We start from the raw sequence: 27,303 nt of genomic DNA, 5'->3' as shown, positions 1-27,303 counted from the left end.
AATATATTACAGTGCAATTTGTACTTTACTTCCAGGGTGATGATTCATGATGGGATGTAATGGCAGCTATTTGCTCTCCTCGCTGCTGTTTAAATTTGATCTTGTCGTACAGAAAATGAACTCTAATTCCCCATGAAATGGCGTTTGTCCATGGTTCATAACACTCAATGAGGGCTCAGTCTGTCTGAATGGATATGATAAACATTAAATCTTGTTTTTAAAGTACATGATATTTGTGTTCGCTACGTTTTCAGAAAGCCTTGCAGACCCTGAAATTCATTAGCAGAGGTTAATGACCTAATGACAGATTTTGTAGCATAATTGCCTTGGTTCAATAAACCAAGCCATTCTTTTTATGTACACCATCAACTTGTTTGCCAACCAACTCAATTTGACCATTTAAATGTGACAGTCAAAGCTGTGACTGACAAAACACACTTGAAGGATGATTTTAATGTATACAACACAAAAAAACCTAATTTATGAAATTTTAAACTAAATGTATGCAGCATCTCACCATTAATCTTATTTAGGCTAAGAATTGCATGTAGATGCTGTGGCCTTCAGCTCCCTTAAACTTCATTACACCTTTGTTTTTAATCTGTTTTTTTCCTTTTTGGCTTTATTGCTGAAACAGATATTACACGACAGAAATACAGCCATCACATAAGGAATCCAAACTTTCATTTTGTTGTACAACCTTGTGTTATACAATTGTAAAATAAACTACCTTGACCTTTATACCTTGAATGATTTTCTATTCACATACTAACAAATTAAAACTATACATAAAGAAATCAGCTTCCTAAATGTTTGCTTCATCTCTCAAATAACATTACCAAATTAAAACTATACATAAAGAAATCAGCTTCCTAAATGATTGCTTCATCTCTCAAATAACATTACGTTGTTGTAACCACTGACTATACAAACATATATGGTCACTGCTACTCCCCATATCTGTTAGATCCTGTTACATCATTGTTAGGTGTATAGTTAGTGAAGCTTTTTACTTTTTAATCAGATACCAAAGTGTTGTAGGGCTGGGTGTCTGTAAACTTCACTGGAATTGGTGTCATCACTTTACAGCCTGACTAGCGGGAAGGGATAATTTTGTGTGTTAATACCCTCAATATTGTCTTACAGGATATAACAAACTAGCTTCACTGAAAACATACGCCTATGCTCTGTCCAAACTGACTTGAGGTCATGGATCTTTGGCTAGGAGGCACTGAATCACAGACAACAATTTAAAGTGACAATTGCCCTTAATGGCCCACAATGTGTGATTACCACTGCGAAACTGGGGCAAGATACAGTTTACTGTCAGTTCCACATTACAGTATGAGTTGTGAATTTCCCAAATGATGGAAAACTGGCATGTATTGTACCAGTTCCATTGATAATCTATCACCATTCAATTCCACTTTGTTTCATATGGCAAATCCTCACTGTATCAATCCTGCTGGCCAGGAAATCCTCTGTGCATGTATTAAAAACAAACAGTAAAACAATACCTTATCTTTGCCACCTAACGTCATGTGGTTTATGGCACATTCAGGCTACTGACATGAACAAGTAGTGGAGTGGATGCCTGGTTTCCTCTTTTTTTTTTACACCCTGATTATGAATTGAAAAGGATCAACATAACACTATTAAAGCACTGACTGCCAGAACGGATGTAAGGACACTGAGCATATCAAAGGATACACAAGTTGTTTTGCTGTTCACATCAACATCCAACTGGTAATGATAAGCACACAACACAATGTGTCAATTTGCTTGTCTTGATTGCACTATTTGTTAACTCTAGGTATTTATCCCATGTATGCCATATGCATTAATAGCTCTTACTAGCATCTATTGTTGCTTGTAGATCTCTTTTTTACTGATGCTTGTATGAGTTGCTCAAATGTAAATTGCTTTGGATAAAAGCTTCTGCCAAATGAGTAAATGTAAATGTAACGTTGAATGTGAAATGTGTCTGAGGAACACTGGCCAAATCTTAAAATTCAGAGTAACAAAATCTTAATTAAAAGGCATTCTGATCATTTCATTTAATTTGGACTTGAGTCTTTTATCAGGCAGGGAGCATCTAATGATATATTCATTTGTATGATGGACCCGTATGATCCAGTGTTTTCGAAGCTTGAGCTATAGAGACACAGTCAGGATAGCAGCCTCTGCTGCTTCAGTTTTTGGCCAGTCGTTTTGTCATGCGAGTCTCCCAAATTATTGGAGGTACAAGACTAAATTGCTGGAGTACACCCACAGAGAAAGCTTGGAATTTGAGACATATATTTATTTATGAGCAATCAATATAATTTTGTACCAGCTTATAACTGAAAAGCAAGGTAAGAAGGAATAGACAATGCTGAGCAGTAACAATGGGGAGATGGGGCGGTTAGTTACCCCCAGGGGCCCTCAGGTTCTTGGCATGGTCCAGGGCATTGTTCTAGCCATGCCATGGACACTTGTGTACAATGTATACCCTCCCTACCTGTGAATACTTAAGAGATACATTAATACCAACCTTTGTGTATTGTAGTCAGCTGAGCCACAATATTCCTTCTCTTGAGGGACGTGTAGTATTAACGTTTCAAGTGGTCCATGGCACCGCCTCTCGTCTGTAAGACAGCGTCGAGGGCTTGAATCGCCCAGGTAAGGGAAAGGATTACGACGTTAACGCTAGTAGCTTGTAGCCTAGCTACGAAACCCTGCAAATGACAAACCTAGCTGGCGCAAACTTAGCGCTAACAGTTAACTGACTGTATAACTAATTTACTAGAGTTGTTAAACATAACCGGATCAAATGGTAAGCGCACTGCATCGACAAGTAACGAGTTTACTAGGTTGGCTAAATGATTTGCGCGATAGCATGTTGCTAAGATAGATTGCTAACTTGCCGTCTTGGCTCCATAATGCTAACGTTACTCGTCTAGCTGACTGTACCTTGTTAGCTGGCTTCTATGTTATGCTAGCTACACTAATAGCAAAACAACTTTAATGTAGCTCCGCATTTGGAGGAGTTGATATTTGATAACGGTAGGGCCATAGTAGAATAATTAAGTGTTTATTTTGTGTCTTAATGCACGCATTGGTACAAAATAGTAGCTGCACAGACTAAGACCAGCAGACTTGTTAATATTTAGCTTGCTAGATTAAGCTAACGTTAGCATAGAGGACGTCACCCAGCTGCTAAACAGTTACATACTGCATTTCAGACAACTCGGAACTCGAACATTTCCGACACCCTACTAGAAAAAGTGCAATGCAACGCTACTCAAAGTTGGAGTTCCTACTTGTAAACACGGGGCAAACCCATCTACCCCGACTTCATGAAGAAGCAATTGTCTGACGTCACGCAACAATGGCAGCACCCATGGAAGCACATATTGTAAATGGTAAACTATCAACAAAAAGACAACGTAAAGTATATTTGCCTGTATTTAATTTAAATAATATATACTATCATATAGTAAAACATGATGAATGTATCAACGATGTTATGAGGTAGCTGGTTGTAGTAAACTGTCTCTGAAAATCATCTTTTCTTCACTAAAGTTATTTAAATTCCCCCCAGGAAAGTGAAAACATTAGAAATATACATTTACTAACTTCTGCAGATTACCTTCTGATGTAGCTAGACGGGAACACAGTTAATGAATAACGTATATTTATGTCTCGTTTTCATTAACTTTTATGTAACACCAAGGCCATTACTGAGAGTTCAATTGGGTGTACACAACAAACATCAGTTTGTCATGTTCAGCCATGTTCTTTGTTAATGTTTGGCATTGTGCACCTGGAATGCTTGGAGGTCCAACATTGACTGGAACGCAGCATTATTATTTGGATTGTAAAACGCTGCCTTAGGCCAACAACAGTAAGCTCTGCCTGCAGTACCCACTGTGTAAATTGAAAAATGACATATTAAGCTAACTCTGTATGTGTTTCTGTAGGTTTATGAGCCTGTGCAGTCATGGGTGACATGAAAACCCCAGATTTTGATGATCTTCTGGCTGCCTTTGACATCCCAGATGCCACAGGGTTGGATGCCAAAGAGCCCATCCATGAGAGTCACGAGGAGACAGAGAGCCCGCTTAAACACACAGGGATATGTCTGGATGACAGCTTATTGAGTAACCAAGCTGACACAACAGCAGATATTCCCGCTGTAAGTGTTATTGTGAAAAACACGAGACGGCAGGAATCATTGGAAGGTTTTGGACCAGCATTGCAAAATGGAATCAGGGGACAAGACGCCTCCATTGACTCTGTTGAGACAACCAACACAGGCTTTTCCAAATCATTTGTCTCTGCTTTGAACGGGGAGAGTTCAAGAGAGCTTCTTGGAAAGGCACCTATTCAGCATAAACCTGATGGAACGCCAATATTTTCCCAGTCACTTTCTCATTTTAGTCCCATCTCCAGTCCTGAATCTGAAGACACTCAATGTAGCAGAGATGAAATGCATCCGAAACAAGAGAGACCCTGTTTCCCAGAAGCTTCAATTTTGGTGGAACGTTCAATCCCAGACAATCCCCAAAACATGGATCTCAGTATGTTTGATGACTGCCCAAAGGACTCTGATATTCCCAAGAACACTCAGAGGAGCAGAGAAGAAAGTAGTAGAAGCGAGGAACACTCTGAAGTCTGTGTCAGTAACGAAACGAATGAAACTCCTAGAATACACAGTGCACTTCCCCCACAAAGCGGTAACCAGAACTTTGAGGCCAACTGTAATTCAGGAACTCCAATGGATGTTCCCACTTCTTGTCCACAAGTCAAATCTCAGACATCTAAATTATCCTCTTGCCTTGAGGCTCTGGTGTCTTTGAATGCTAGAAAAGATCCCAGAGAGCATAATCCGGTTCAGAATGACAGCATGAAAGCAAGCCCCAAAGTAACTATATCCCCACGAAGCCCCAGAAGTCCATTTGAAGCTGTGAAACGGTTAACGAAGCCCTCTGATAGCCCTGTAAGCATTTGCAGTGATAGTAGTAGCAAAGCATCCCCTGCAGTGGCATCTGGGTCACCCCCTGCCATACCCAGGGTCAGAATTAAGACTATCAAAACCACGTCTGGGCAGATCAAGCGCACAGTCACCAGTGTGTTGCCTGATTCCGAAACAGATGATGTTCCTTCTGCATATGAATCCTCTCCATCACAGAGTATGATTAGTGAAGATTCTTACTGTAATATGTCTCCTCATCAGTCTCAAAGTGCGGCTGTTGATGGTATTGTTGGATTACAAACTAAAGTTGCCCCAGCTAGTACATCCTCAACGAAAGTTAGACACAAGAAGTCAGAGGCTAACGCCAGGAGGCCAGGCTTAACGCAGTCTACAACAATATTCCATAATACTAGTGGTCCTGTCAAACGATCTGTTGCACATCAGGGGCAGAAACCAAAGAGAGGATCAGCCACATCAGGCCACACAACTAACACCAGCTTCCTTCCCAAAGCAATGCACTTAGCCAGTCTGAACCTGGTCCCTCACAGTGTTGCTGCTTCAGTAGCTGCACGGTCCACTTCTCATCAAGAAACCCAACACGCACTCTCCTGTATGGTGTACAGCACTGTCCCACTGGTGCATCAGGTCAAAACAGCTAAACCTTTTCCTCACACGTCCATCCCCAACACCGCTGCGGGAACCTTAAACAGACTGTTGAACAATGCCAACCCTGTGCCTACATATGTGCCCAACCTCAACCCCCCTCCAGAGAGCAATATCAGCCTTCCACCGCGCGGATACTGCTGCCTTGAGTGTGGGGACTCCTTCGTGGTGGAGAGGAGTCTTGCGTATCATTACAGCAGGAGGAGTGTCCACTTTGAAGTAGGATGTATGCACTGCGCAAAGACGATGGTGTTCTTCAACAAGTGTGCCTTGTTGGCACATGCACGAGAACACAAGAACAATGGCATGGTGATGCAGTGCACACAGCTCCATATGAAACCCATAGCAGTGGAACAAATGTTTGTACCCATGAGTACTGAACCTGTGAACCCTTCACCATTACCCTCACCTAAAAGCCAGCCCGTCCTGCCCCTATATCCAGACAATGTCATTCGTCACCGACTGCGTTGCCTGGAGTGTAACAAGCAGTTACCTGACTACAAAGCACTTGCAGGCCATTACCAGAGGCTGTCAGAAGATGTGGAAGGACTGGTGAGTTGTGTTTTCTTGAGGGATAAAGCTGGGCATATTCTATATTTTTGTTATAGCCAACAATCCAGTGAAAAGACCAAAACCAACAATATGTTAGTCCATTGGCTCATACTTTTTCTGTCACGTCCCCCCTCAGAAGCTGAAAAGAGTTTGTATAAGGAAAATGCTATATCAGATTTTGGCTAGTACTGAGAACACCTGTTTGTAGGATCAATTCATTGTTGATTTTAGTCTTTCATGGGATTTGTTGACAATAAGAAAAATATTAAATATCACCACTTGCCCTGTAAAGGCACTGTGACCAGTATTTATGTAGTTTCCATGTTTGTATCTCTTTTTTTCTTTTACAAAACAGACGTGTAAGGTGTGCTCAATGTTGTTACCCAACAAGTGCAGCTTCAGAGCTCACGAACGCATTCACGCACACAAGTCTCCTTACTGCTGTCCTGAGTGTGGGGCCCTGAGTCGTTCTGCAGACATACAGAAGCATGTCAAGGAAAACTGTCTGCACTACGCTCGCAAGGCTTGGTACAAGTAAGTAAGCAAGCATTAAAAGTAGGCCTTACTAAAAACATACAGTACAGTGTTACAGAAAGGTGGCATTAACTTTCATATTCTTTCAGATGTCTTCACTGTGATATGGTTTTCAAGACCCTCGAAGGACAAAAGACTCACATTGAGGAGAAACACTGTGAGGTCTTTTACAAGTGCTCCATCTGTCCAGTTGCTTTCAAGACTTCTGGCGGCTGTGAAGTGCATTTAGAAAATAAACACAGTGCCAGCAAAATATCCCCTCAGTAAGTTAACATCTCATGACCTTAAAAGTTGCACATTTGTTTTTACAGCTCATTTGAATTTTTTTGTCTTTCTTTTGCAGGTTAATATTTAAGTGTTCATGTGAGACAGTTTTCAAGAAGAAGCCGTTACTGTTTCAGCATTTCCATCAGAATGCCAACATGCGTGTTACCTGTGTATTCAAGTGTCCAGAATGCAACTCCGTCTTTCCACAGAAGCAGCTGTTAATGCAGCACTTCAAGGTTAGCCCAGACAGCATTTTTTATCTCCCTGCAAGTGATCTATTCTGCATGTCTTTGCGGGTTGGATTTTATCATGTATTTGGAGTTTTTCTGCATTGCGCAGAATGCAACGTGTTATTTTTTTTTTTTTTGGGTCGATGACAATATGGCGGAAGACAACGCTGCGGAGATTTTTCAGTAACTTTGAATTCCGGTCGGATTTTAGTTTTTATGAGAGTGCTGAGGGAAACTTACTTGAAGAAAATAACCTTATAGTGAATGTGGGTGTTTGTCTGTCTGACTTGCTAACAGCGTTGTAAACTGAAGCTCTCAGTGTTGCTGCTCTTGTAAAAACGTTACTGTGTGCGTCATGTGTCGGCAGAATCTATTCGTCCACTGCACATGATAACACGTTACGCAGTTTAGTCAACCAACCAGACTCAGTACTCCGTACTTAGTTTTTGGGCTCATTACAGTTACTAAAGCATAATGAAAGCAAATAGCAACTGGTTACTGATTTCCATTATTTCAATGAAAATTGTCTGTTAAAACTGTGCAAAAAGTGACATCTAACCTGAACATTTGGGGTCATTAATTTACTTGCCCAGCAAAGCTCAGATCTTGCTGTGCTCTGTTAATCTGCAAACCACGGTATGCACACAATGCAGACAAATCAACATGGAAATTCATGAAGTCACACATTCCAGCAACACTAATAAGTGTCAGTCTTGTTGTTTCACTGTACTGGCAAAAGAGTAGTTAAATATTGTTTATTAAATGATGCGTTCTCTGTATTAAATAACTAACACATTGTAGGTGACCATTAACCTTGAGGAGAGGATAAGGTCTCATATTTGTTACCACTTGTGATTTAAAAATTTTTTTTTTCTGTTTTGCAGGACGTTCATGTCGGGAACATGACAGCAGAGACAGAGAAGAGCAGTACACAAACAGACGATGCTGACTGGTACAAGGGTGCTCATTCCGTCCAACAACAGAAGAGTCGCAGCCTAGTTAAACACAAAGATAGTCCCAGGAAAAAGGCTGATCAGGACAGCAGACCCCGTGTGAAGCCCACCGGCTGGACGTGTGGGGATTGCCTCCAGTGGTTCCCTGAACGAGAATCCTATGTTTCTCATGTGAAGACCAACCACGGAAAGGTGGGAGATCATGAATTCCCCATGGTGAAATATGTATGCATTCAACCAACACATTAATGACATGATATGCGTTTTTTGTGGCATTTTTGCTCAATTATAATAGAATACACTTCATAGCGTATATATTTTAACCATAAGTGGAACGCGAGCCAATAAGCAGCATGTATTGATTATGAAAGAAGCGTATCTGTTACTTCAGACCCAGGTGAGCCAGACGACTGAAATGGGCTTAAATCCCTCCTGTATAGAAGCCTTATATGCTGTGAACCTCTTTACTATGTGTACAACCATTGATTAAGGCCTCCAGTTTCACAATTAGCACACTTAATTTTGCTGGTTGGGAAAAATAAAATAATTGAACCAATAAATTAAAAATAAACTCGCCGTTTCCTACCTGCATACTTGCTAACATTAAATGGACCATTACTTTGGTTGGTATTTATGATTAGTCGGCCTGATCTAATGCACTTTGGCCAGTTACTGGCCTTTCAGCCTTCACCTTATGAGCTGTGCTGTTGAAATGAGGAAAAGTTTCTGTGGACTGTGAGTCCTAAAGTGAGGTCAGAGTGCATATTGATTACATGGTCTGAAGCTTTTAGCATGAGACAAACAGCCGCGCTCTTAATTGTGGTATGAAATTCTGGTTGTAGCCAAAAGAGTTTTGCTAAAGCTTTGCCCTGTTTGCCAAATTATATGTTTAACTGCTTCAGTTTGGTCCTCTAGATTTTACTTTTGTTTTTTATGAGACCTCTTACTACAGATTAAAACTACCCTTTATAGCTGAGTATGGCACATGTTTTACTTGTATATAAATAATTACAAGTTAATAAGTACAGTAGAAGTTGGAAGACTGTCACATTTTTTATATGTATCTGCCTTTTTATGACTGCGTATTTATATTTAACAGCCAGTGAAGAAGTATCCATGTCGACATTGTGAGCAGTCTTTCAACTCTACAACCAGTCTAAGAAGACATATTCGCAATGAGCATGATGGAAAAAAGAAATTTTACACTTGTTGGTGAGATTTTTATGTTTAAGAATGTACAAATCACTGTTGTCACCATCATTAGAGTTTTGTCAAATTAACCAGGAATTTTCTATAATTTTGTTATTTGTTTTTTTTTCACTTGAGGTATTGCATGGATACCAAGACAACATTCACGACAAGTGTGACGTTGAAGAACCACATTGGTCTAATGCATGGAATCAAAAATCCTGATCTTCGCCAAATGCCGAAAACAGCCATCCAGGAATCAAAAAAGGATTTGAGCAAGGTAGTTGTTTGTTTTTTTGTTTTAATACAAACAACATAATAACGTCCGGCACAAATCCAAATGTTATGAACCTCAATAGTAATAGTAAGTAATACTTCTGTTATTTGCAGGGGCTTGTATCAGAAAGACATGCAGTGGACACACAGGTGGAGGCGCGGGATGGCACTTTCAGTCTCGAGGCTCCTTCAGCGAAGCGTCTTAAAACGCAGTTCCGTTGTTCAAAGTGTGGTTTCATCACAGACAGCAGTACACAGTTCCAGCAGCACATACCACAGCATAAAACTGATGAAAACACTCCTCAGTGCCTTCACTGTGGCCTGTGTTTCACATCTGTGCTGTCTCTCAACAGACATCTTTTCATTGTACACAAAGTGAAAGATCCTGAAGAAGAGGAAGTGAAGGAGGCAAAGGTTAGAGAGAAGGACCAGGATAATCAGCAAGTTAGATCAGCAGATACCGATGAGGTGAATGACTTGTTACTGGAGCTGAATGAACCCGAGGCAGATGAGCCAGCAAGCCTGCGCTGTGACAAGACCGCGGACTGTAATTTAAAACTGCGCACTCACTCTCAGACACACGCAGTCTCTCTCCGGTAGTGAGAGCCACCTCAACAGTCAACACCTCTTTAAAGCTGCTTTGATATCTTCAGTTTTCATGTGAAAGTAACAAGGGATGTTTGATGTTCTGCGTGGAGGTGGTACAAAGTGTTTGGGCCTTTATTCATTTTGACATTTTTCTCAAGTTATTCAGAGGTCATGCAGTATAGTCAAGCATATCCTCAACATTCATTAAAGAGCAGTATAAATGAGAGGACAAATTCATAGTCATTTTTCAATTGTTTTTGTTTAACTTTGCATGTCGGTAATATAATTATCTTGCCTTCATTCTTTCTATGTCTTTTTGTTTGTTTGTTTTTTTGTTTTCAAATGTTCCATCCACCCTGACAGGAGACTCAGGAATCTCTGTTAGTTCTTAGGTCTGGTGTAACTGAATAACAGTGAAGGGGTGGATTTTCACCTTTGTAATCAACTGTAATTTTAATTGCTTGAATTTTGTATAAGTAAGTATTTAATGCTACACACTATTACCTGAATGGGATTCAGGTTGCAGTTTTTATGGAATGACTGTGTTGCAATTAATTTGCAGTACAAAGCTAGAATTTTATTACATTTATTACAAAACATGGTATAGTCCGATTTTCATTTAAAAGCCGTATTTCTGCATTCTTGGTAAACAGTTATCTGAAAAAACTGTCCTTTGAGATCTAAGCAAAGCCTGCTGAAGTTAGGCTACACATAAATAACAAGACTTCTTTTTGACTATTAAAGCATTCTGAAATGCTTTTGTTTTTATGTTTGTTGAATGGGATTTGTTGGTGCATGTGTTGTCCCAGATCTGGCCTTTTTTTCATTTTATTCTTTGTTTTTTCTTTTGAATGAGTGTTCAGGGGAAACATGGAGAGGTATTAGATGTTTGGTGCCGCAGTGTTGAAAATACCTCAAATTACCAGAAGTGTATTTTTCAGACAAATGAACAGTCGAGGTTATGTCAAATCAGGGTACATTGTTTTGGGTAATCCAGTAACAGTGAATAAAGTTTGGAGGCATGTTGGAGATAATGTTTTATAAATCAGGACCTCTTTACATGAAGTTGCTCATAATAATAATACTGGTAGGATCGGAGGAATTGGGTAAATCCATGAGAAAAGCCATTTCTTGGATCAGCGCTCATAATGAAGGGTCCTTCTTGTCCGCAGATCCTGATTTGTAATTCGGCACCTCTTGTTATGTTTTGAAAACGGTGACAGTTCCTACCTCCATGGTTAATGGCAGTGATTGTTGAACGAAGAAAGGCTTTGAGGAGTCACAGGTAATCTCAGTGCAATGTAAAAAATGTATGTAGGAAATGTGTATTATCCCACATTAATAAATTTTATAAATTATTTTGGGAATTAAATTAAGGCTATGTGGTCATATTGACTTGACATGGCAAGTGAACTTTTCTATTTTGAGCTCTTTGTTTCTCTGTTAGTCCTTAAATCACCATGCTGCAGATATCAAACTGCAGAGGCTGAAAAGAATGTTCACAACTTGTTCTTTTGTAATGCTCATTAAAAAATATTTGTACTTTTCATACTGTGTACAGTGAGGACTTGTATAGGAAAGTTACCTGTGTACATACAGTAGCCACTGAACCCTGGATTTACAACATTTCTTAAGCCATTACATCTATTCAGCATGCAGTGGCCCGTGTGCCTTGCTGTAATGTTTACGTCAAGTACTTACAAATAAATTGGTGCATTTAATTATATCTCTGCTTTGTCTTTTGTCTCACGCTATAATACTGGGTGTCACTTGGATGTGATAATTAGAGGTTTTGCATTGAGGTCATGTACTTTACAATCGTCATAGCCAAGTCAGAATGGCAATAGGCACTCTAATGTGCTTCCTTCATCCAATAAGAAACCAACCACAGATGGATGACTTCATACCATTAGAATATTAAGCCCATCCTATGTCAGTATAACAGCCTGTCCTCAAAGTTACAGAAGAGCAGAGATTTTAATTAACTAGCACCAAATTGCATAGAACACGTTTGAGGAATGAAAGGCACTTTGGCAAACATCTGCAGAGCAGGATTCCTGTCTTTGTTCATCCTTATCTTATACATTTCCATGACATCTTCAATGAGTCTTGATTTAACTGAGCTGAAAAATAAAGTTTCAAAGATCAAAGTGAATCCGAGGGGGAATCTGTGGGCAACAGGTAAGAGAAATAATACTATTCTGACAGATAATTTGATAATTTAGTGATTTTTTTTTTAAATACACATATTTTTGACAGTTTATATTAAGATGTATTTATATTTTTGTGTTAATTAAGGGCATTTCATGGGCAAGAAGAGTGTTGTGGATAGTTCCTTTATGGAGTCCGCCTTTGAAGATGTAAATGTTCCCACTGAAGTCAGAGCTGTAAGTCCTTTGTACCGAGTGGAAGACCTGCAGGCACTGCTCATTCAGATGTTGAAAACTACCCAACAAAGACAAACAAATCAGGCACTGGACATGTTAGTTCATTATTACTATTATTATTATTATTATTATTAATTTTATTGTTATATTAAATGAACTGTACAACTGATTATTGTTTCCATCCATTTAGAGGAGGACGGGATCCTGCTTGAGGAACATTTTAACCAATACTGTCACATTACTGTGACAGTATGAAATCCAACTGATGAAGAGGGTTTTAAAATCTTCATGCAAAAAATGTGATATGTTACATTGTATATGCCACTGTGATGCCAATCTGCACTGCTTTGTTTTGTGGTCCAATTATTTGAACCTAGTCTTTATGTAGTGCCAACTGTTAATAAACTAGTACTGAAAGCCAGATCAGTTGTCAGATCTTTCTGCTGATTTTCACTCTTTGGTCGTTTGAAATATTCTCTTTTATTTTATTAAACAGGAGCAAATACTGCAATGAAGTTGTGTGTTTCATTTCTATTAATCAAAGTATTTTACATAATAGTTAAAATATTCAAATCAGTATAATCAGTTGGCTCTGTGGCGCCCTCTGTTGGTCGTTGTAAAAAGATGTTAGTAGTAACCATATCCGGGTGAAAGTGGCAACATGCTTTTCACATCTTCGGATAGTATATTAGATAAAAAACTGCAGGTATGCCTCTAATAGTGATGTGTGGTTACCCTTGTAGTGGCAAAACACGAAGGGCAGAAGAACTGAAGGCGTGTTTTGAACAGAACACTGACCGAAAGGTTCATATTGTGGGAGAAGGAGCCCTGGGCGTTGAGAAAAATACTGTTTACGCAGGCAAGTTAAGTAAAGCTAGCCATGTCTCCTTTCACTTTATTATTACGTGTTTGTAGCTCCTAGTTTTTTCAGAATCTGATTGTAAAGTCATCTTACATGTTAGCAATCCACCAAACGCTGCATATTTTTGATTCAACCGCAGTATTTCATGCTAACTAAAGTTAGACTTTCGCGGTGAACTGATGCTAACGTAACGTTACGTTAATTTAACTAACTTAGGTGAGTAACGTTAATGTAATAACACGGGAACCAGTTTGCTAAAAAGACAACCTGTTGTTAAAATAGACTTCTTTCTGTATCGTTAATAGGTGTGCCACAAACTGAAAATATGCCGAAAGCTAAGAGTTTTTCAGTCGTGGGCCTGGAGTATAACCGTTTATCAACGTTTTGGGCAGCGTTCATTTAATGGTAACGTTATTTTGAATGGAGTTTGGCGTGCGAGTGTCATCAGTGTCCTGTGATAAAGGCTCTTATCAAACCATAGCCTGCCCTATCACATACCATACATAAATCGTGTTTTCACTTCTTTTACATACAGGTAATACTACTATACATTGCTTAAATATTTGGGTATTACATTTGGTTCCCAAGATAATTTTTAAATATAAATCAGCTTAAAACTAGTTCAATAATCAATTAATTGATTGAATAGAATACATCACCAACAATTTTGATAGTTCTGCAAGCAAAAGAAATTCATGGTTTCCAACTTCTCAGATGTTAAAATGTACAGTTTTTTGTACCCTCTGATAGGAAATTCAATATCTTTGGGTTTTGCACTGTTTTTCAGTGGACCAAAATAGCAATATGTCAACTTTGGTCTGGAAAATTGTGAAGGCCATCTTCACTATTTTCTTAAATTCTGTAAATCAAACAATCAAACTGAATCGATTAATCAAGAAGAAAACAATTAGCAGATTAATTGAAAGCAGAAATATTTTGTTGTTCTGTTTGATATCATAAATACAACAGTCACAAAGAAGACTGGATTCCCACTCCTGCCATGATTTAACCTTGATGTATGTGATATGTATATATGTTGCAGATTCCCAAAAGGAAAAAAATGTCAGAGCATCTCTGAAAGCTGAAGTAGAGAGGTGGGTTTTTCAGATCTGCTTTTGGATTAGATTCACTGGTAATGTTCTACTGTCACAACCCTTTAACCTTTATTTATTTGTTCTATAGGAAAGTCAACAAGGATGACATTGTAATTTTGGATTCATTAAATTACATAAAAGGTAAATCTTGCTAACAGTATTATACTATGCTGACATTATCATTTATTTATTCATGTACGTTTAAAGTTGAAATACCTTACAGGCTACCGCTATGAACTGTTCTGTCTCATCAAACACACACAGACACCACACTGCCTGGTAAGTATTCTAGTGAAATAACTCGGAGTTTTAATATCTAAGAAAACTAGTACCCAAACTTTTATCACACAAGTCAAAATCACATGCTTTCTTTTAATGAAGGTATACTGTTTGACGTCAGATGAAGTGAGCTCAACATGGAATACCAACAGAGATGCTGCTGAGCAGTACACCCAAGACATGTGAGTGAGAAGCCTCTATACACACAGTAGAGGTGCATGTCATTTTCTGGTTGGGCAGTCTTTACCTTTTTGGATAGGCTTTAAAATACCTTTTATGCCTGTCATTGTCAAAAAAATAACTCAATCCATTTTTTGTTTTTGGATTGTAATTTTTTTTATAGCCTTGATGCGTTAGTGCTGAGATTTGAAGCTCCAGATTCCAGAAACCGATGGGACAGTCCCCTCTTCACCATCCTGAAAGATGACACGCTTCCATATGAAGCCATTTCTGACGCACTTTTCAAAAGAAAAGCACCCCCACCTAACCAGTCTACACAGAGCGTAAGACTGTTACAAGCGTACAATATTCAGGAGATGTAGAAGTATCCTCTGTCATGCTGCCTTTTTGACCATCTAATGGTAACAGAGATATTCTTTTTCTCTGCAGCAACCATTGTCATCTGCAAACTTCTTGTACGAGCTGGACAAGATCACACAAGATGTGTTAATGGTATGTCTTTATATGTTCTTTTGGATACTCTGTTCATTCTGTCTTTTGAGTTATTTCATATTTCAAGATCACCAAAGTGAGAGCCACACATTGAAAAGTAAAAATAATGGCCTGAGGGGTCATATTTAGAAAAAATACTTGGTTTAAACTTCAATTAACAAAGCATTGGCAAACATTTCACTCCACTTTATAGACTTTCTTCTGTGCATAGAAAGATAATATAGGTACTTATAGCCCATTAGCAGGTGTACTAATGCCATGTTCATGTTATATCAGAGTTTTTGTAATTACCAGTTTTAAATCTTGAAAATAGCTTTCATGTCAACATCCAAGTCGTAATTATGACTTGGAGGCTCTAACTCCTCTGAAAACAGGGCTTAGTACCAAATAATATAGAAATGCCTGAAAACCAAACAAACATGTACATCTCACACCAGTTATTCAAGGTAATTAAACCCAAATTTAAAGGATATAGTGTTGTATTTTGTCAAGAGACAGTATTTTTAACCTTGAGTTGTCCTATGACATCAACCCTTGCAGGCTGTAAACATGTGAATCTTTGATATGTCTTCCTTCCATCCCATATGAAGTGAATGTGTCATGAATAACACATCAAGGAAACAGAGTTGGTTAACAGCAATTAGGAGACGAAAGGCATCACATTGAGTTAATAGGTTGGCAAATAATCACAGTACAGGAGCTAAGGTGAACGACGCACAACTTCAAAATACTGAAGTCAACCTTATGTATTTACAGAAGGAGGTGAATTTCCATTACAGAAACCTTGTGATTTCTAGTTCCTCACTGAGACCAAGAGAATGTTGTGTTTTAAAGTATAAAATGAATTCACCGCCCCGCAGCTGGGAAGATCCGATCAAAACAAAAGAATGTCAAGATGTACTCTCTTATTCTGAGACTTGTCTCGTTGTATACGTGATTCAAAGGGTAGGGAACATGGACTATAAATGAGTTCCATGCCTGTCTGAACTACTGTGTGATGTCAATATTGATGCTTTTTCCAAAGTGACACAACTGGTGAAAGTTTTTAAATTTCTATTATGAGAACCAGGTGCACTGCAGTCACCAGTGTGTCCTCCCCCTGTGAACCGGTGATGTCATTATTGGAATGTTGTTGTTGGATCCCGTTTTGTAACTACCTTTGCTTCTGTAATTATTTAACTACTGATGCCTCTAGTTGATGGGTTGTGAAATCACTTTATCTGTTTCCTTGATTAGCTATTGAGTACATCTGTTAGTGGCCTGAAATGGTAACTGTTTTATGTTGCATTTTCTTCAGACTTAAGTCTGCATGGACAGTAATGTTTTCATTCTCACATTTGTCTTTTTTATTATTATATTAGTATTTTTGCACAAATTCCCAAATCAAATGAATAATTTTAAGTTGTTTTCTCATTTTGATTCATCGGCCGATTGTATTTTCACTTTGCTGATCTTGAACTCCCTACAAACACCTGGGGAGCTGCATTTGTTCGTAAAATCATTACCGTCTGTATGTAATGTATTTGATGAACAGAATTGAAAATTTTCAGGCAATATTTAACGCACAGAAGACAAGTGTACCCGGAGATCTCATTGCAGTTCCAGGAGCTACAGAAAAGATATCCTTTTTATACTTACCTGTCTACATGTTTTATCTAAAACCTAATTCTGAAGAATCTTTTCACATTTACCAGATTTTAACAGTTCTGTTCTGTCCTGGGTGGCTGTGATCTTTCACAGCTAATGACTGTCTGAAATTTGTATTTTTACCACCCACCCTCCTAGGAAAAGCATATTCCCTCACCAGCAGGAGGCAAAGTACTCTACTTCAAATGACTTGTTAGAAGGGGGAGGTGGATGAATGCATGTCCATCAAAGAACTTAAATGAAAGGCACAGCAACCAATCACTGTTAAAGGTCTCGCCTGTAATAACATACCGTGGGATACATATGGAGCAGAGAAACCAAATTGCATAGATTAGTGGATTTCAGTTGTCAGCAGTAATGTCAGACCTTCTCAGAAGCAAACACATTGGTTTTCCTCTTTGAACATGTTGGTCCAGGCAGAAACTAACTTGAAAGTACAGTACGTTCGCTGCCTGTCAACCTTTAATGACAGATGCATAATTGAAATGTGAGATTACATCAGCAACAGTCAGTACTTTGTGTTGCTTTATTGTGGTGTTCTCTTTAAAGATTAAGATGTGGTGCTGTGACCTTCACATGCCTTTGGTCTGTTAGTTATTGCTTCTTCAGTGTTCAGCCGTACTGTAGAAAACACATTTTCTGTCTTCATGTGAGAACAGCTTGCACACAGCACGGCTTGCATTCAAATGACCTTAACTTGATGTTGAACATTGAGCTCACCAGGAGCATCAACATGGCAGAGCTAAGGAAATTCCGACGCCAGTTCATCAGCTACACCAAGATGCACCCAACGGAGAACACCGGACACATTTCCAACATGTTTGTGCAGTATTTAAATAAGAGTCTTCACTGAAATTGTATAGCATTGGTTTCTTTTCTTTTTTTATTTCTGTGACAAATAAATATATTTTAAAATGTGTTGCATGTTTGTGTGTTCTTGGCCATTTTTAAATAATTTAATTCAGTTACAAAGTAATGAGAAGGAATTAGTAGTAAATATTTAATCACCTGACATATGCAATGAATGATATATGAAATGATATACAAATTACACATTCAAGTCAGTCTGGAACACTGTACAGTCAAAGCTCAGCACTTTATCAAATCAGGTTAACATTAATTCCTCGACATCGTGGTGGCAAGCCTGACAAATCGTACTTAGCTTTCTTATTCAAAAGCTCTATGTTCCTTTGTGGACTTTGGAGTCTGATGAAAGCTCTTTCAAAGATTTTGCATTACGTAAGAAGATTGTGAGAAAAGCAACAACAGGAAAGAAGAAATTTGTACTCCGCTTGCAAATGTAACCAATTACTGTTGATTACTTAACTGGAATGACTTGAATGATGTGTGATTATGCTCCCATAATACATGGAGAACAATGCATTAAATGTGTTGACATTTAAATGATTTATTCCACATAAAGAAAAAAGTGGATTTTTAATTCATTAAATGAAAAGCCATAAGAAAATACACTTTTTAGCAACTTTTCAATTGTATTTCACAAGTTTGGTCAATAAGAAAGCAGCCTCTCAAATAAAAAAGGAGGAGCAGCAAGTAAAATTATAGAAACTATAGTAACACTGTGATGGTGCTAAAAAACAGTGCAACATAAAGACAACACTAAACATGCAGTATTTACAGAATTGCATTCACTTATTTATTTACTTATTATCTTCTCATAGTTTTTTTCTTCAGTGGAACGGTGGTGCCAAAGATTCTGTCCCAGTGGCTGAAGAAGACACTGTAGTTACTGCTCGGCCTCTGGTGGTGCATGTCGTGAGCCGGTGCACCGCCTAGCAGACCGAAAGGCACCAGGTGGTTGACAGTCCACGGCAGGTCATAGCCTATGTGGTTCTCCACAGACATCCAGACACTGACAACTGTGACACACCATGCAGTCAATGGGTGACACTTTAAAAGAATTGGGTCCTGATTGCTCCAGAGTCCAACAGCCATCAGCTCGGGGATGCTGAGATGCTCAGTCGACCAAGAGAAAGGTGCCCTATATTCATGGTGGATTGCATGGATCCACCGGTAGAGCTGCGGTTGCTTGTGATGTATGTAATGCCAAATATAGTACTGAGTGTCAAAGACGAGAAGTACAGCCAGTCCATCAATGACTACCTCACAAAGAGTTGGGGCCTCCTGTGGCAGTGTTGGTGTAGGCAGTATGAAGATACCAATTGTTACAGCTGGCAGAACAAAGAATATGTGCTTATACAGCGATGACATGAAGATCTTCACCATCATTCCTACTGTTGGCAGCCTGTCTGGTTGGATCTTGTACTGATAGACTGAAGGCAGTCTTTCTCCCAAGAGATCCAGTGCAGCAAAAGGTATGCTGAAGAAGACATAACTGGAGAAGGTGAGCAGGACGGGGAAAAAAGGAGATGAGATGAGAGGCAGGTGGTGAAAAAGCAAATAATCCCAGAATGGCTGCAGTAGATGGTCTGAGGCCCTGAAGGGCAGGTGCTGCAGAATTGGCTCACTGATGTTCAACATCTCGCTGTGGTACCACTGAAGGCTGCTGCTCCAAGTCTCCGGATCAAGACAAAGTTCTGCCTTTATATAGTGGAGTTCAATGGAAGGAGGCTTTTCTCTAAATCGGAACAGAGCAGTAGGGTTTTTCCCCCCAGCAGTTCAATGTCGCCAATTTCTTTCTAATCTGAGTTGCAGAATACACCCTTATTTTGTTTGAGGGTCTACAAAACAAAACCTAAAAAAACTAATTATTAGAACGCTTTTTGCAACTGCATATTTTTCAAATGAAGAATTTGTATACCTCGAAAATAGACAGACATAATTCTACCTTTTATATTTTTAGTCTAAAGATAAATGAAAGCTGTTGTTGCACTGTCCATTCTCCTAATCTAAAAGGATTCAAAATATGATTAGAACGCTGGACTACTTGAATTGACCAGGTTATCTTTTAATACACTGTATAATCAATCAAATGACCTGCATGCATTTGTTTGTGCGTGTCCTATTAAACCTAATAACTTGAAGAGTTAAACCTTGATAAAATGAATACAGAGATGAACACACTTTAAACATCAGGTCTAAATATTAACATGTCTCACACTGAAAGATCATAAAATGATTTATTGGGGAAAATTTCATTGAAATCAAGAATCACATGTCTTCACAAATTAAGGCAATAATGCTCTTCTTCACCAGCTACTTCTTGTCACTGCTTGCCTTCCTTGAAACCGTTTTGTTGGTGTTGGCATATTTGTGTCGATCATTTCTGAACAGGAAGAAAAACCACAAACTCTTTACCCATTAGTCACAGAAAGAAATAAACGTTTCTACTACTACTACTGTTATGTTTTTGAACAGTGATGTTAACAATAAACCTATGTGGACCTGAATGTCATTACGTGGATGTACCTGCTCATTTTGACTTTGTTTCTGCATCCCAGTCCACCCTCCCAGTGGCAGGTGCGTGCTCCTCTCGTCATCATGCTTCCACAGCTGATGCAAGGTTTTCCATTGCCGTATGGCTGCAACAACGATGTAGGTATAACACACACACACATATATATATATATATGAGGATATAAGGTCTGTGGCTTAATTGTGACGTCACGCTCACCTGTTCTTTGGCGCAGTGGCCACAGATCATCCTGGTTGCCAGTTCCATGGGGTGGTCCTGGTCCTCATCATGACACACATCACAGGGGTAAGCCCGGCCACAGCAGGGAAACCTGAGGGCAGTCAGTGGTACAAAGCTTTCACAACATTCGTTTCTTCTCAGAGCTTGAATGTCAGACATGTGAGATGGGACACAGTGAGGATCATACCTTAGCCAGCGATGGCTCTGTTTGAAATGTTTGCATGCACCTTTTTCTGGCAGTGGCTTCCCCTTTTGCACAGCAGGATCTCTTATTGTCTTATAAATACCAGCAGAAGCACTTGAACCTGCACAAATGTGGGGTGGGGGGGTGCACGTAGTAGCTTTTTAAATAATAATGTGAGGTAGCATTGGCAGTTTGTTGTTGTAAGATCTTTGCTGATCCCTTCAGCAAATGTAGGTGAGCTCTGACCTGTTGTGTTGGCACGCGGCTGAATATACTGGAATATTGTGCTGTCAGCAAAAATACTGAGCTTGCCGTGGCAGTGTTCACAATTAAACTCCTTCGCTTGACCATAGGAAACGTTCTAGTGAAAATCAAAGACAAAAAAATCAGTTTCAGAGAAGCCTAGAACTTATATCGACATATATCGTAAATCACTTATTACTGGTTACATTTCACACAAAGAACGTGTTTAGTGTTAAGCAGGACACATTTCATCACCAGCGCAGGGCCATCCTGGGAGCAGCTGAGGCAGCCCACAACGAGGTCGCACTCCTGAAGCACAAGGTCAGCAGGTACAGCATTGTGAAGGTCCAGGTATCCCAGGACATCACTGTAATGGTGCAGCATGCAGGGCCTGAATGCAGCATTGATGCTTGCACTGCACTTTTCACACTGAGCTGTGCAGGGTGTCCTTCCAGTCAGTGTCAGGTCTGCAGTTACCTTACACCTGCAGACAGGACAAATACAGTCAAGCTCTCAATTGCGGGTCATTCTAATTGAACAAACTGTAATTTGTGATATGGATAAGACGTTTAGCTATTATCCTTACCTGTTACATTGAAGACAAACCGTGATTTGCTGGGCCACTACGGTGGCTGTGTTGTCTCCCAGCCTCAGTCCCAGCAGCTTCATCTCGGTGCCTTTGCGGGGATCGCTGATCTTAATGTTCTCCACCAGATGACTGGCTTCCTCCTCCCCCAGCTGCTGCTGCCCTTCATCGCATCCTGGATGCTCCTGCTGCACTAACTCCCCTCCCTCTATTGTCTTCTCGCCTTCTGTCTTTTTCAGTTTTCCTTCATCATTGGCACCCTCATCTGCAGCAGCAGTGTCAGATGAATGATCATTCCCAGACTTTTCACACACTGTTGCCTGGAGCTCCTGGTATGGTATGAACTGCAATCCTGCTCTTTCTAAATCAACGTCCTTTTTCAACTGAAAAGACATCAGCATTAAAAGAGACATTTCACTGCTGGAGATTTTTTTTTGTCAAAAATAAATAGTAGAAAGCTGTGACTTACAGGTCATTTCAGTAAATTCAATGGGAAAACACACAATAACAATTCACAACCTCCTGTTCATGCAGGTTCTCACCTGCCTGGCTCCTTCAGTGAACAGTCTCTCCAAGCTACGATCTAGCCAGCGAAGAAAAGGCCGGAAGAGCAGCTCTACCTTTCCCAGAAGCTGATTGGTTGCATGCTTGGCTTGAAGCCACTCTAATGATGCTTCCTGTACATGTCTGAGTAGAGATTTATAGAAATGTCAACGCCAAGTACTCTAAATGCTAAATGTTAAAAACAAATTGCACAAGCTTTTACCTTGCCATTACTGGTGGCAGATCCTGGTCCAACGGTACGTCCAATGTGAAGATCTAAGAAAATGTATCAAGGTGATGAGAAACTGTTCTTTGTAAACCATTTACTGTATGGTATGTCACAGAACCTGTAATGTAAATGATAGCAGTGGGCTTTACCTCCTGGGGGTAATTGTCTGGGAAGCTCACCATGATGTCGATTTCCTTCTGATCAAAAGGCTATGAAATGAAATGCAGAGTCAGTATATTTCCAGATAATACATTTTCACCAATGTAATACACTGTCAAACCAAAGCATGGCATGTGTGAGAAAAGTTGGTTCATTAATGATTTACAGAAAATATTTGTGTGATTTTGGACTCCATAACAACTGATTAAGTGGATTAATAGTTCACCAATTTACCCAGTTCCCCATATAACAAATATGCTTAGTGTAATCTCATTGGTTCAGCTTATTTGAAACAAACCCCAGCAATTACACAATTACCACATTGGGTGCTTCTGTCACAGCATAGTAATAATGGCTCTACTATTTATCGTCTATGAAGAAGCTTCAGTGTCCAAATACAGTCTCACTCTGTTAATCAGTTAAGGAGAGACTTGCTCAAGTTCACAAATTAAAAGTGAAACTAAAACCAAACCACTATTATTAGAAATAATATGTGAATGTATTTCTGCTCTAAAGATCTTGGGAGGGGAAAGGAGACAGATGATAAATGGAAAATGTTTACCCAGTCTGGATCAGTAGCCCCTACAGTCGCCCTGAAATAAGTAACTTTCCCATCACTTCGTTCCTGAATAATGAGTTGGTCTTTGGGAAAACGCTTCTTCAACTGCTTGATCTCTGTGTCTCGAAGCTGCTTGCTGACATCCTCTGTCAGGTCACACAGCTTGACCTGCTGGAGGATGCTGGGACAGGGTACCGGTGGTATCCTCTGCGCAGGTTTTGTGTAATTGCCAGGAACAGGCTGGTTATCCACTGGGGGCAACTGTGGTGGATGCCAGAAGCGACATCTGTCTTCCATGGTGCAGTGGCCTGAAATAAAGTAGCGACAGGGGCGACGTCTGGCTGCTGGGGCAACCCTGCAGTTGCCAGTGGGAGTGCAATTCTCCCTGTGTCCCACATTTTCTCCAAGGACCTCTGAGTTTTGAAATTCAACATCTGACTGGCTTGGTGTCCTGATGGCTTTCTTCTCATGAACTTTGGCATCATCTCTTATGTGTAGGAATTTGCATTTCTTCCCAAAATTGCAGTGTCTTCCTTGACAGAAGAAGCGACACAGCGGCTGTGTTTGAAGTACGGGCTCTGATTCACCCGTCTTCTCTCCCTCACCATCGTCCATCACTATTAACACCTGAATGAATGAATACAGAAATACAGAGATGGATCTACTTCTTTTACCTATATGTAAACACTACAAAGCCGAAAGCATGTGTACACACAAACATTAAAGCAATATGTGATTAACATGGGCATTTATATTACTGCTAGAATAGCCTCTACTCTTCTGAGAAGACTTACTACAAGATTTTAGAACCTGCCTGCAAGTATTTACTCCCACTCAACCACAAGAGCCTTAGCGAAGGTCAGGCACTGATGATGGGTGATAAGGGCATGTAAGTTCTTCCACATTGAACTGTGAAAACCATTTCTTTTTTGTATTGTGCACAGGGGCCCTGTCATGTTGAAAAATACAAGGGCCTTCTCCAAACCACTCCCACAAAGTTGGAAGAACACTATAGTCTAAAGCAGTGATACCCAACGTTTTTGTCTCGTGACCCCTTAAAATAAAGTAAGCCTTCTTGAGACCCCTCATCCCAGGTTGTAGCCTTAGTGTGGACATGAGTCAGATTGTTTAATTTGAAGGATTTGTAGAAAGTATCCAGTGTTTAACAAGAAAAATAAGCTACATCTGAATCTTTTTTCTTGAGGTCACTAGTCTAAAATATCATTGTATGTTGCAGTGTTAACTAACTGAAATTAAATAGCTTTTTTGTCTGTTACAGAATGCATATCCGCTCTGTATATCACTTGTCCTGGCTTCTCCTATGAGAAAAAAAAAATCTAAAACCAAAAGGAAGAAATATATATTATGTTTTTTGGTTTCATGATAGCGTTTTAAGTCTGAAAGCTGCTGTCAATCAACAGACACCGACACGCCCCTCTAGCTGGCCCAGAAGAAAAGGAAGCATTTCTAATATTTCCCCTCAAAAACCGTTTTTTCTTCTTTTACTAATACAAAGCAATTAACAAAATGTGATTTCAGTTGGACTTTAAGATGTCTTTTTATTGAAATAAATGGGACTAGCCATGTGTAAAGGACTGACCATATACCAGCTTTATAGGCCTGGGCAAAACATCAACATCAGATTTGTCTCTGTTAAAAAAACTCAGATATTTAATGGTCTACCAGATGGATTTGGACAGATGTTTTGTTGCCACACATGAATGATCTAACTTAACGTTACGTGAAATATTTTCGTTGTTTTTTGTGGTTACCTTTGGCGTAACAACAGGCTTCCATCTATCGTCCACATCATCTAAAACCCTCCTAACTATAGCGTGGCATCTGGACATTTAGCTCTAATGTTAACCAGCGTGTTCACTATCGGCAGAAAAAGACCGACGTTAGCTATCTCACTAGTTAACTTCGCTAGCTTAACTTTACGTACAGGGGGAGTGTCTTGCTAACGTTACATTAGTCAATTCATTCAGATCAAAGTTATTTTTGGTAAATGACAGTACCTCAAATACACAGAAGAAACCGCGTAAAAGTATGTCCCGCGTGATGACAAGCCCTTGCGTGTTATAAATATTTCAAACCTTTTAAAAGTGTCCTTACCTGTCCAGTGGGTACAGATTTTTTTCACAGTGGATTGCAACCGGAAACTTCTTCTTCTTCTTCTTTTGATTTGATTGGCGGTTGACAGCCAGCATTTAGCAGCATTACCGCCACCTACCGGACTGGAGTGTGGAACAGATCATGTGCAGACTAACATAAAAACCAAATAAACAAATAAAACAAACAAACAAACAAATAAATTAAATAAATAAAAATTGAAAACCTATATCCTTTCCATTAATCCCGTTTCTTTCAGATATTTAATGAGATGCTTTGATATTCCCCATGCTTTATCCCCAAGGAGGTTCTCGACAGTGAACCTAAGCTCAGCTTTCTCTACAACTGCTGCTATTTTCCTCCTCGCCTCTACATAGCCTCTACACTCAACCAGCACATGTTGAATGGTCTCTATACTATTACATTTTACACAGTGTCCAGTTGGGTGTTTACCTATTTTTTTAAAGTGAATGGTTAAGCCCTGTGTGTCCTATTCTTAGACGGGTAATGGCGGTCTCTGTCTTCCGGCACCCACCCAATTTTCTTCCCAGACCAACATGATTCTGTATACGGTAAAGATGTCTTCTAGTTTCATTTAGTTCCCAGTATTCTTGCCATATTTTTTGCATTTTTTCTTTAATGATAGTTTTAGCTTCAGATTTACTTAGCGGAACTTGTATATCAACTGACTTTGATTTAAGTGCTTGTTTTGCCAGAATATCAGCATCTTCATTTCCTTCTACCCCTACATGGGCAGGAACCCAAACAAAGCAGACAGTCCAGCCCTTATGATATAATCTACATAGAGAGCTATGAATACTAAATACCAGATCCAGCCTACAGGACTTAACAGATTTAATACTGGTGAGCGCTGCCCAGCTATCTGATGCAATGACCACCTTGCTTTCCTTATTTTCTTCTATCCACTGTAATGCCATCAAAATGGCTATAAGTTCAACTGTATATACTGATAGATGATCTGGGGTTCTCTTTTTAATGCCTATTTTGTATGCTGGGATGTATACGGCAGCTCCTGTCCGTCCGGTCTCTGGATCTTTAGAGCCATCAGTAAAGAACATGTGGTTATCTCTATAGTGCTGCTCTATGTAACTTTCTGCTATTCTTCCCGTGTGTGCTTGCTTGGATTTTGTGGTGTCCGAACAATAATGCTGTGATGATGTGTTGAGAAGAAATCCGCTTGACACTGTTCTTGATCATAAAAGTTTATTACATCAAGGTGTTCAGCATCAATTATAAGCTCTGCAGCAGCTTGGAGAGTGACCCAGCCCGATGACCACTCTGTCTTTCTGTACATCAAACATAGCTTATATAGGATATGTGTAGGTATCTGTTAGATACCATAGAAGGGTTTGAGTCTGCAAAATAAAGCTCCAACCCATATAAGGGTACAGTGCTATTCTGAGGTAACAAAACAAGGGGTCAGAGGTCAAATTCTATAGAAGGGTTCAGTCCCTACACAACCACTAATCACTGCTCTCCCCTTAAGAGGTCACTGACCCTCTGTCCAGCTGCTACAGTGCTATTTTAAACTGTTATGCGTCAAATGCACATATATTATACACTACAATTTCTTTTTGATTATTTGCTGTATATGCAGGTCACAACAGGAAACTTCTTCTTCTTCTTCTTTTGATTTGATTGGCGGTTGGCAACCAGCATTTAGGAGTATTACCGCCACCTACCGGACTGGTGTGTGGAACAGATTATGTGCAGACCAACATAAAAAAAACAAATAAACAAATAAAACAAAACAAACAAAAAATAAACTATATCCTTTCCATTAATCCCGTATCTTTCAGATATTTAATGAGGTGCTTAGATATTCCCCATGCTTTATCCCCAAGGAGGTTCTCGACAGTGAACCTAAGCTTAGCTTTCTCTACAACTGCTGCTATTTTCCTC

The 27,303-nt window shown here is 39.5% G+C and overlaps 4 protein-coding genes across 8 annotated transcripts; 2 read left to right on the top strand and 2 right to left on the bottom strand.

Annotated features, from left to right (window-relative positions):
* The first annotated feature begins 2,536 nt into the window (after window positions 1-2,536).
* znf592 (zinc finger protein 592) lies at window positions 2,537-11,929 on the top strand. 3 transcript variants are annotated; one of them, XM_046036405.1, is made up of 10 exons: window positions 2,678-2,815; window positions 3,225-3,404; window positions 3,963-6,172; window positions 6,528-6,706; window positions 6,796-6,969; window positions 7,050-7,209; window positions 8,088-8,348; window positions 9,256-9,368; window positions 9,483-9,624; window positions 9,735-11,929. In XM_046036405.1, the coding sequence occupies exons 3-10, from the start codon at window positions 3,983-3,985 to the stop codon at window positions 10,218-10,220; spliced, it is 3,705 nt and encodes a 1,234-aa protein (XP_045892361.1). In that variant the 5' UTR covers window positions 2,678-2,815; window positions 3,225-3,404; window positions 3,963-3,982; the 3' UTR covers window positions 10,221-11,929. The 3 variants fall into 3 exon arrangements, with proteins under 3 accessions (XP_045892363.1, XP_045892362.1, XP_045892361.1); XM_046036407.1 differs by lacking the exons at window positions 2,678-2,815; window positions 3,225-3,404 and adding an exon at window positions 2,537-2,661; XM_046036406.1 differs by lacking the exon at window positions 3,225-3,404 and having other exon boundaries at window positions 2,674-2,815.
* Window positions 11,930-13,223: 1,294 nt separating this feature from the next.
* On the top strand, window positions 13,224-18,068 carry kti12 (KTI12 chromatin associated homolog). Its single transcript, XM_046037118.1, has 9 exons — window positions 13,224-13,454; window positions 14,500-14,551; window positions 14,640-14,692; window positions 14,775-14,830; window positions 14,933-15,012; window positions 15,174-15,333; window positions 15,440-15,502; window positions 17,053-17,121; window positions 17,859-18,068. The coding sequence occupies exons 1-9, from the start codon at window positions 13,304-13,306 to the stop codon at window positions 18,000-18,002; spliced, it is 828 nt and encodes a 275-aa protein (XP_045893074.1). The 5' UTR covers window positions 13,224-13,303; the 3' UTR covers window positions 18,003-18,068.
* A 67-nt stretch (window positions 18,069-18,135) lies between these two features.
* On the bottom strand, window positions 18,136-20,244 carry ch25hl1.1 (cholesterol 25-hydroxylase like 1, tandem duplicate 1). The gene has a single exon (XM_046037117.1). The coding sequence runs from the start codon at window positions 19,649-19,651 to the stop codon at window positions 18,818-18,820; it is 834 nt and encodes a 277-aa protein (XP_045893073.1). The 5' UTR covers window positions 19,652-20,244; the 3' UTR covers window positions 18,136-18,817.
* si:dkey-24l11.2 (uncharacterized protein LOC100034462 homolog) lies at window positions 20,232-25,493 on the bottom strand. 3 transcript variants are annotated; one of them, XM_046037114.1, is made up of 12 exons: window positions 25,384-25,493; window positions 23,272-23,895; window positions 22,700-22,759; window positions 22,545-22,597; window positions 22,321-22,465; window positions 21,779-22,161; window positions 21,448-21,676; window positions 21,196-21,310; window positions 20,953-21,070; window positions 20,745-20,856; window positions 20,540-20,652; window positions 20,232-20,396 (listed from the first exon to the last, which is right to left on the bottom strand). In XM_046037114.1, exons 2-12 carry the CDS (start codon window positions 23,881-23,883, stop codon window positions 20,327-20,329), a joined length of 2,010 nt encoding a protein of 669 aa, XP_045893070.1. In that variant the 5' UTR covers window positions 23,884-23,895; window positions 25,384-25,493; the 3' UTR covers window positions 20,232-20,326. The 3 variants fall into 3 exon arrangements, with proteins under 3 accessions (XP_045893070.1, XP_045893071.1, XP_045893069.1); XM_046037115.1 differs by lacking the exon at window positions 25,384-25,493 and adding an exon at window positions 25,287-25,368; XM_046037113.1 differs by lacking the exon at window positions 25,384-25,493 and adding an exon at window positions 25,041-25,133.
* Between the last annotated feature and the right edge of the window lie 1,810 nt (window positions 25,494-27,303).

This window comes from Micropterus dolomieu, linkage group LG22, assembly GCF_021292245.1.
Source record: "Micropterus dolomieu isolate WLL.071019.BEF.003 ecotype Adirondacks linkage group LG22, ASM2129224v1, whole genome shotgun sequence".
NCBI classification, from domain to species: Eukaryota; Metazoa; Chordata; class Actinopteri; order Centrarchiformes; family Centrarchidae; genus Micropterus; species Micropterus dolomieu.
This window is presented reverse-complemented; position numbering and strand designations above follow the sequence as displayed.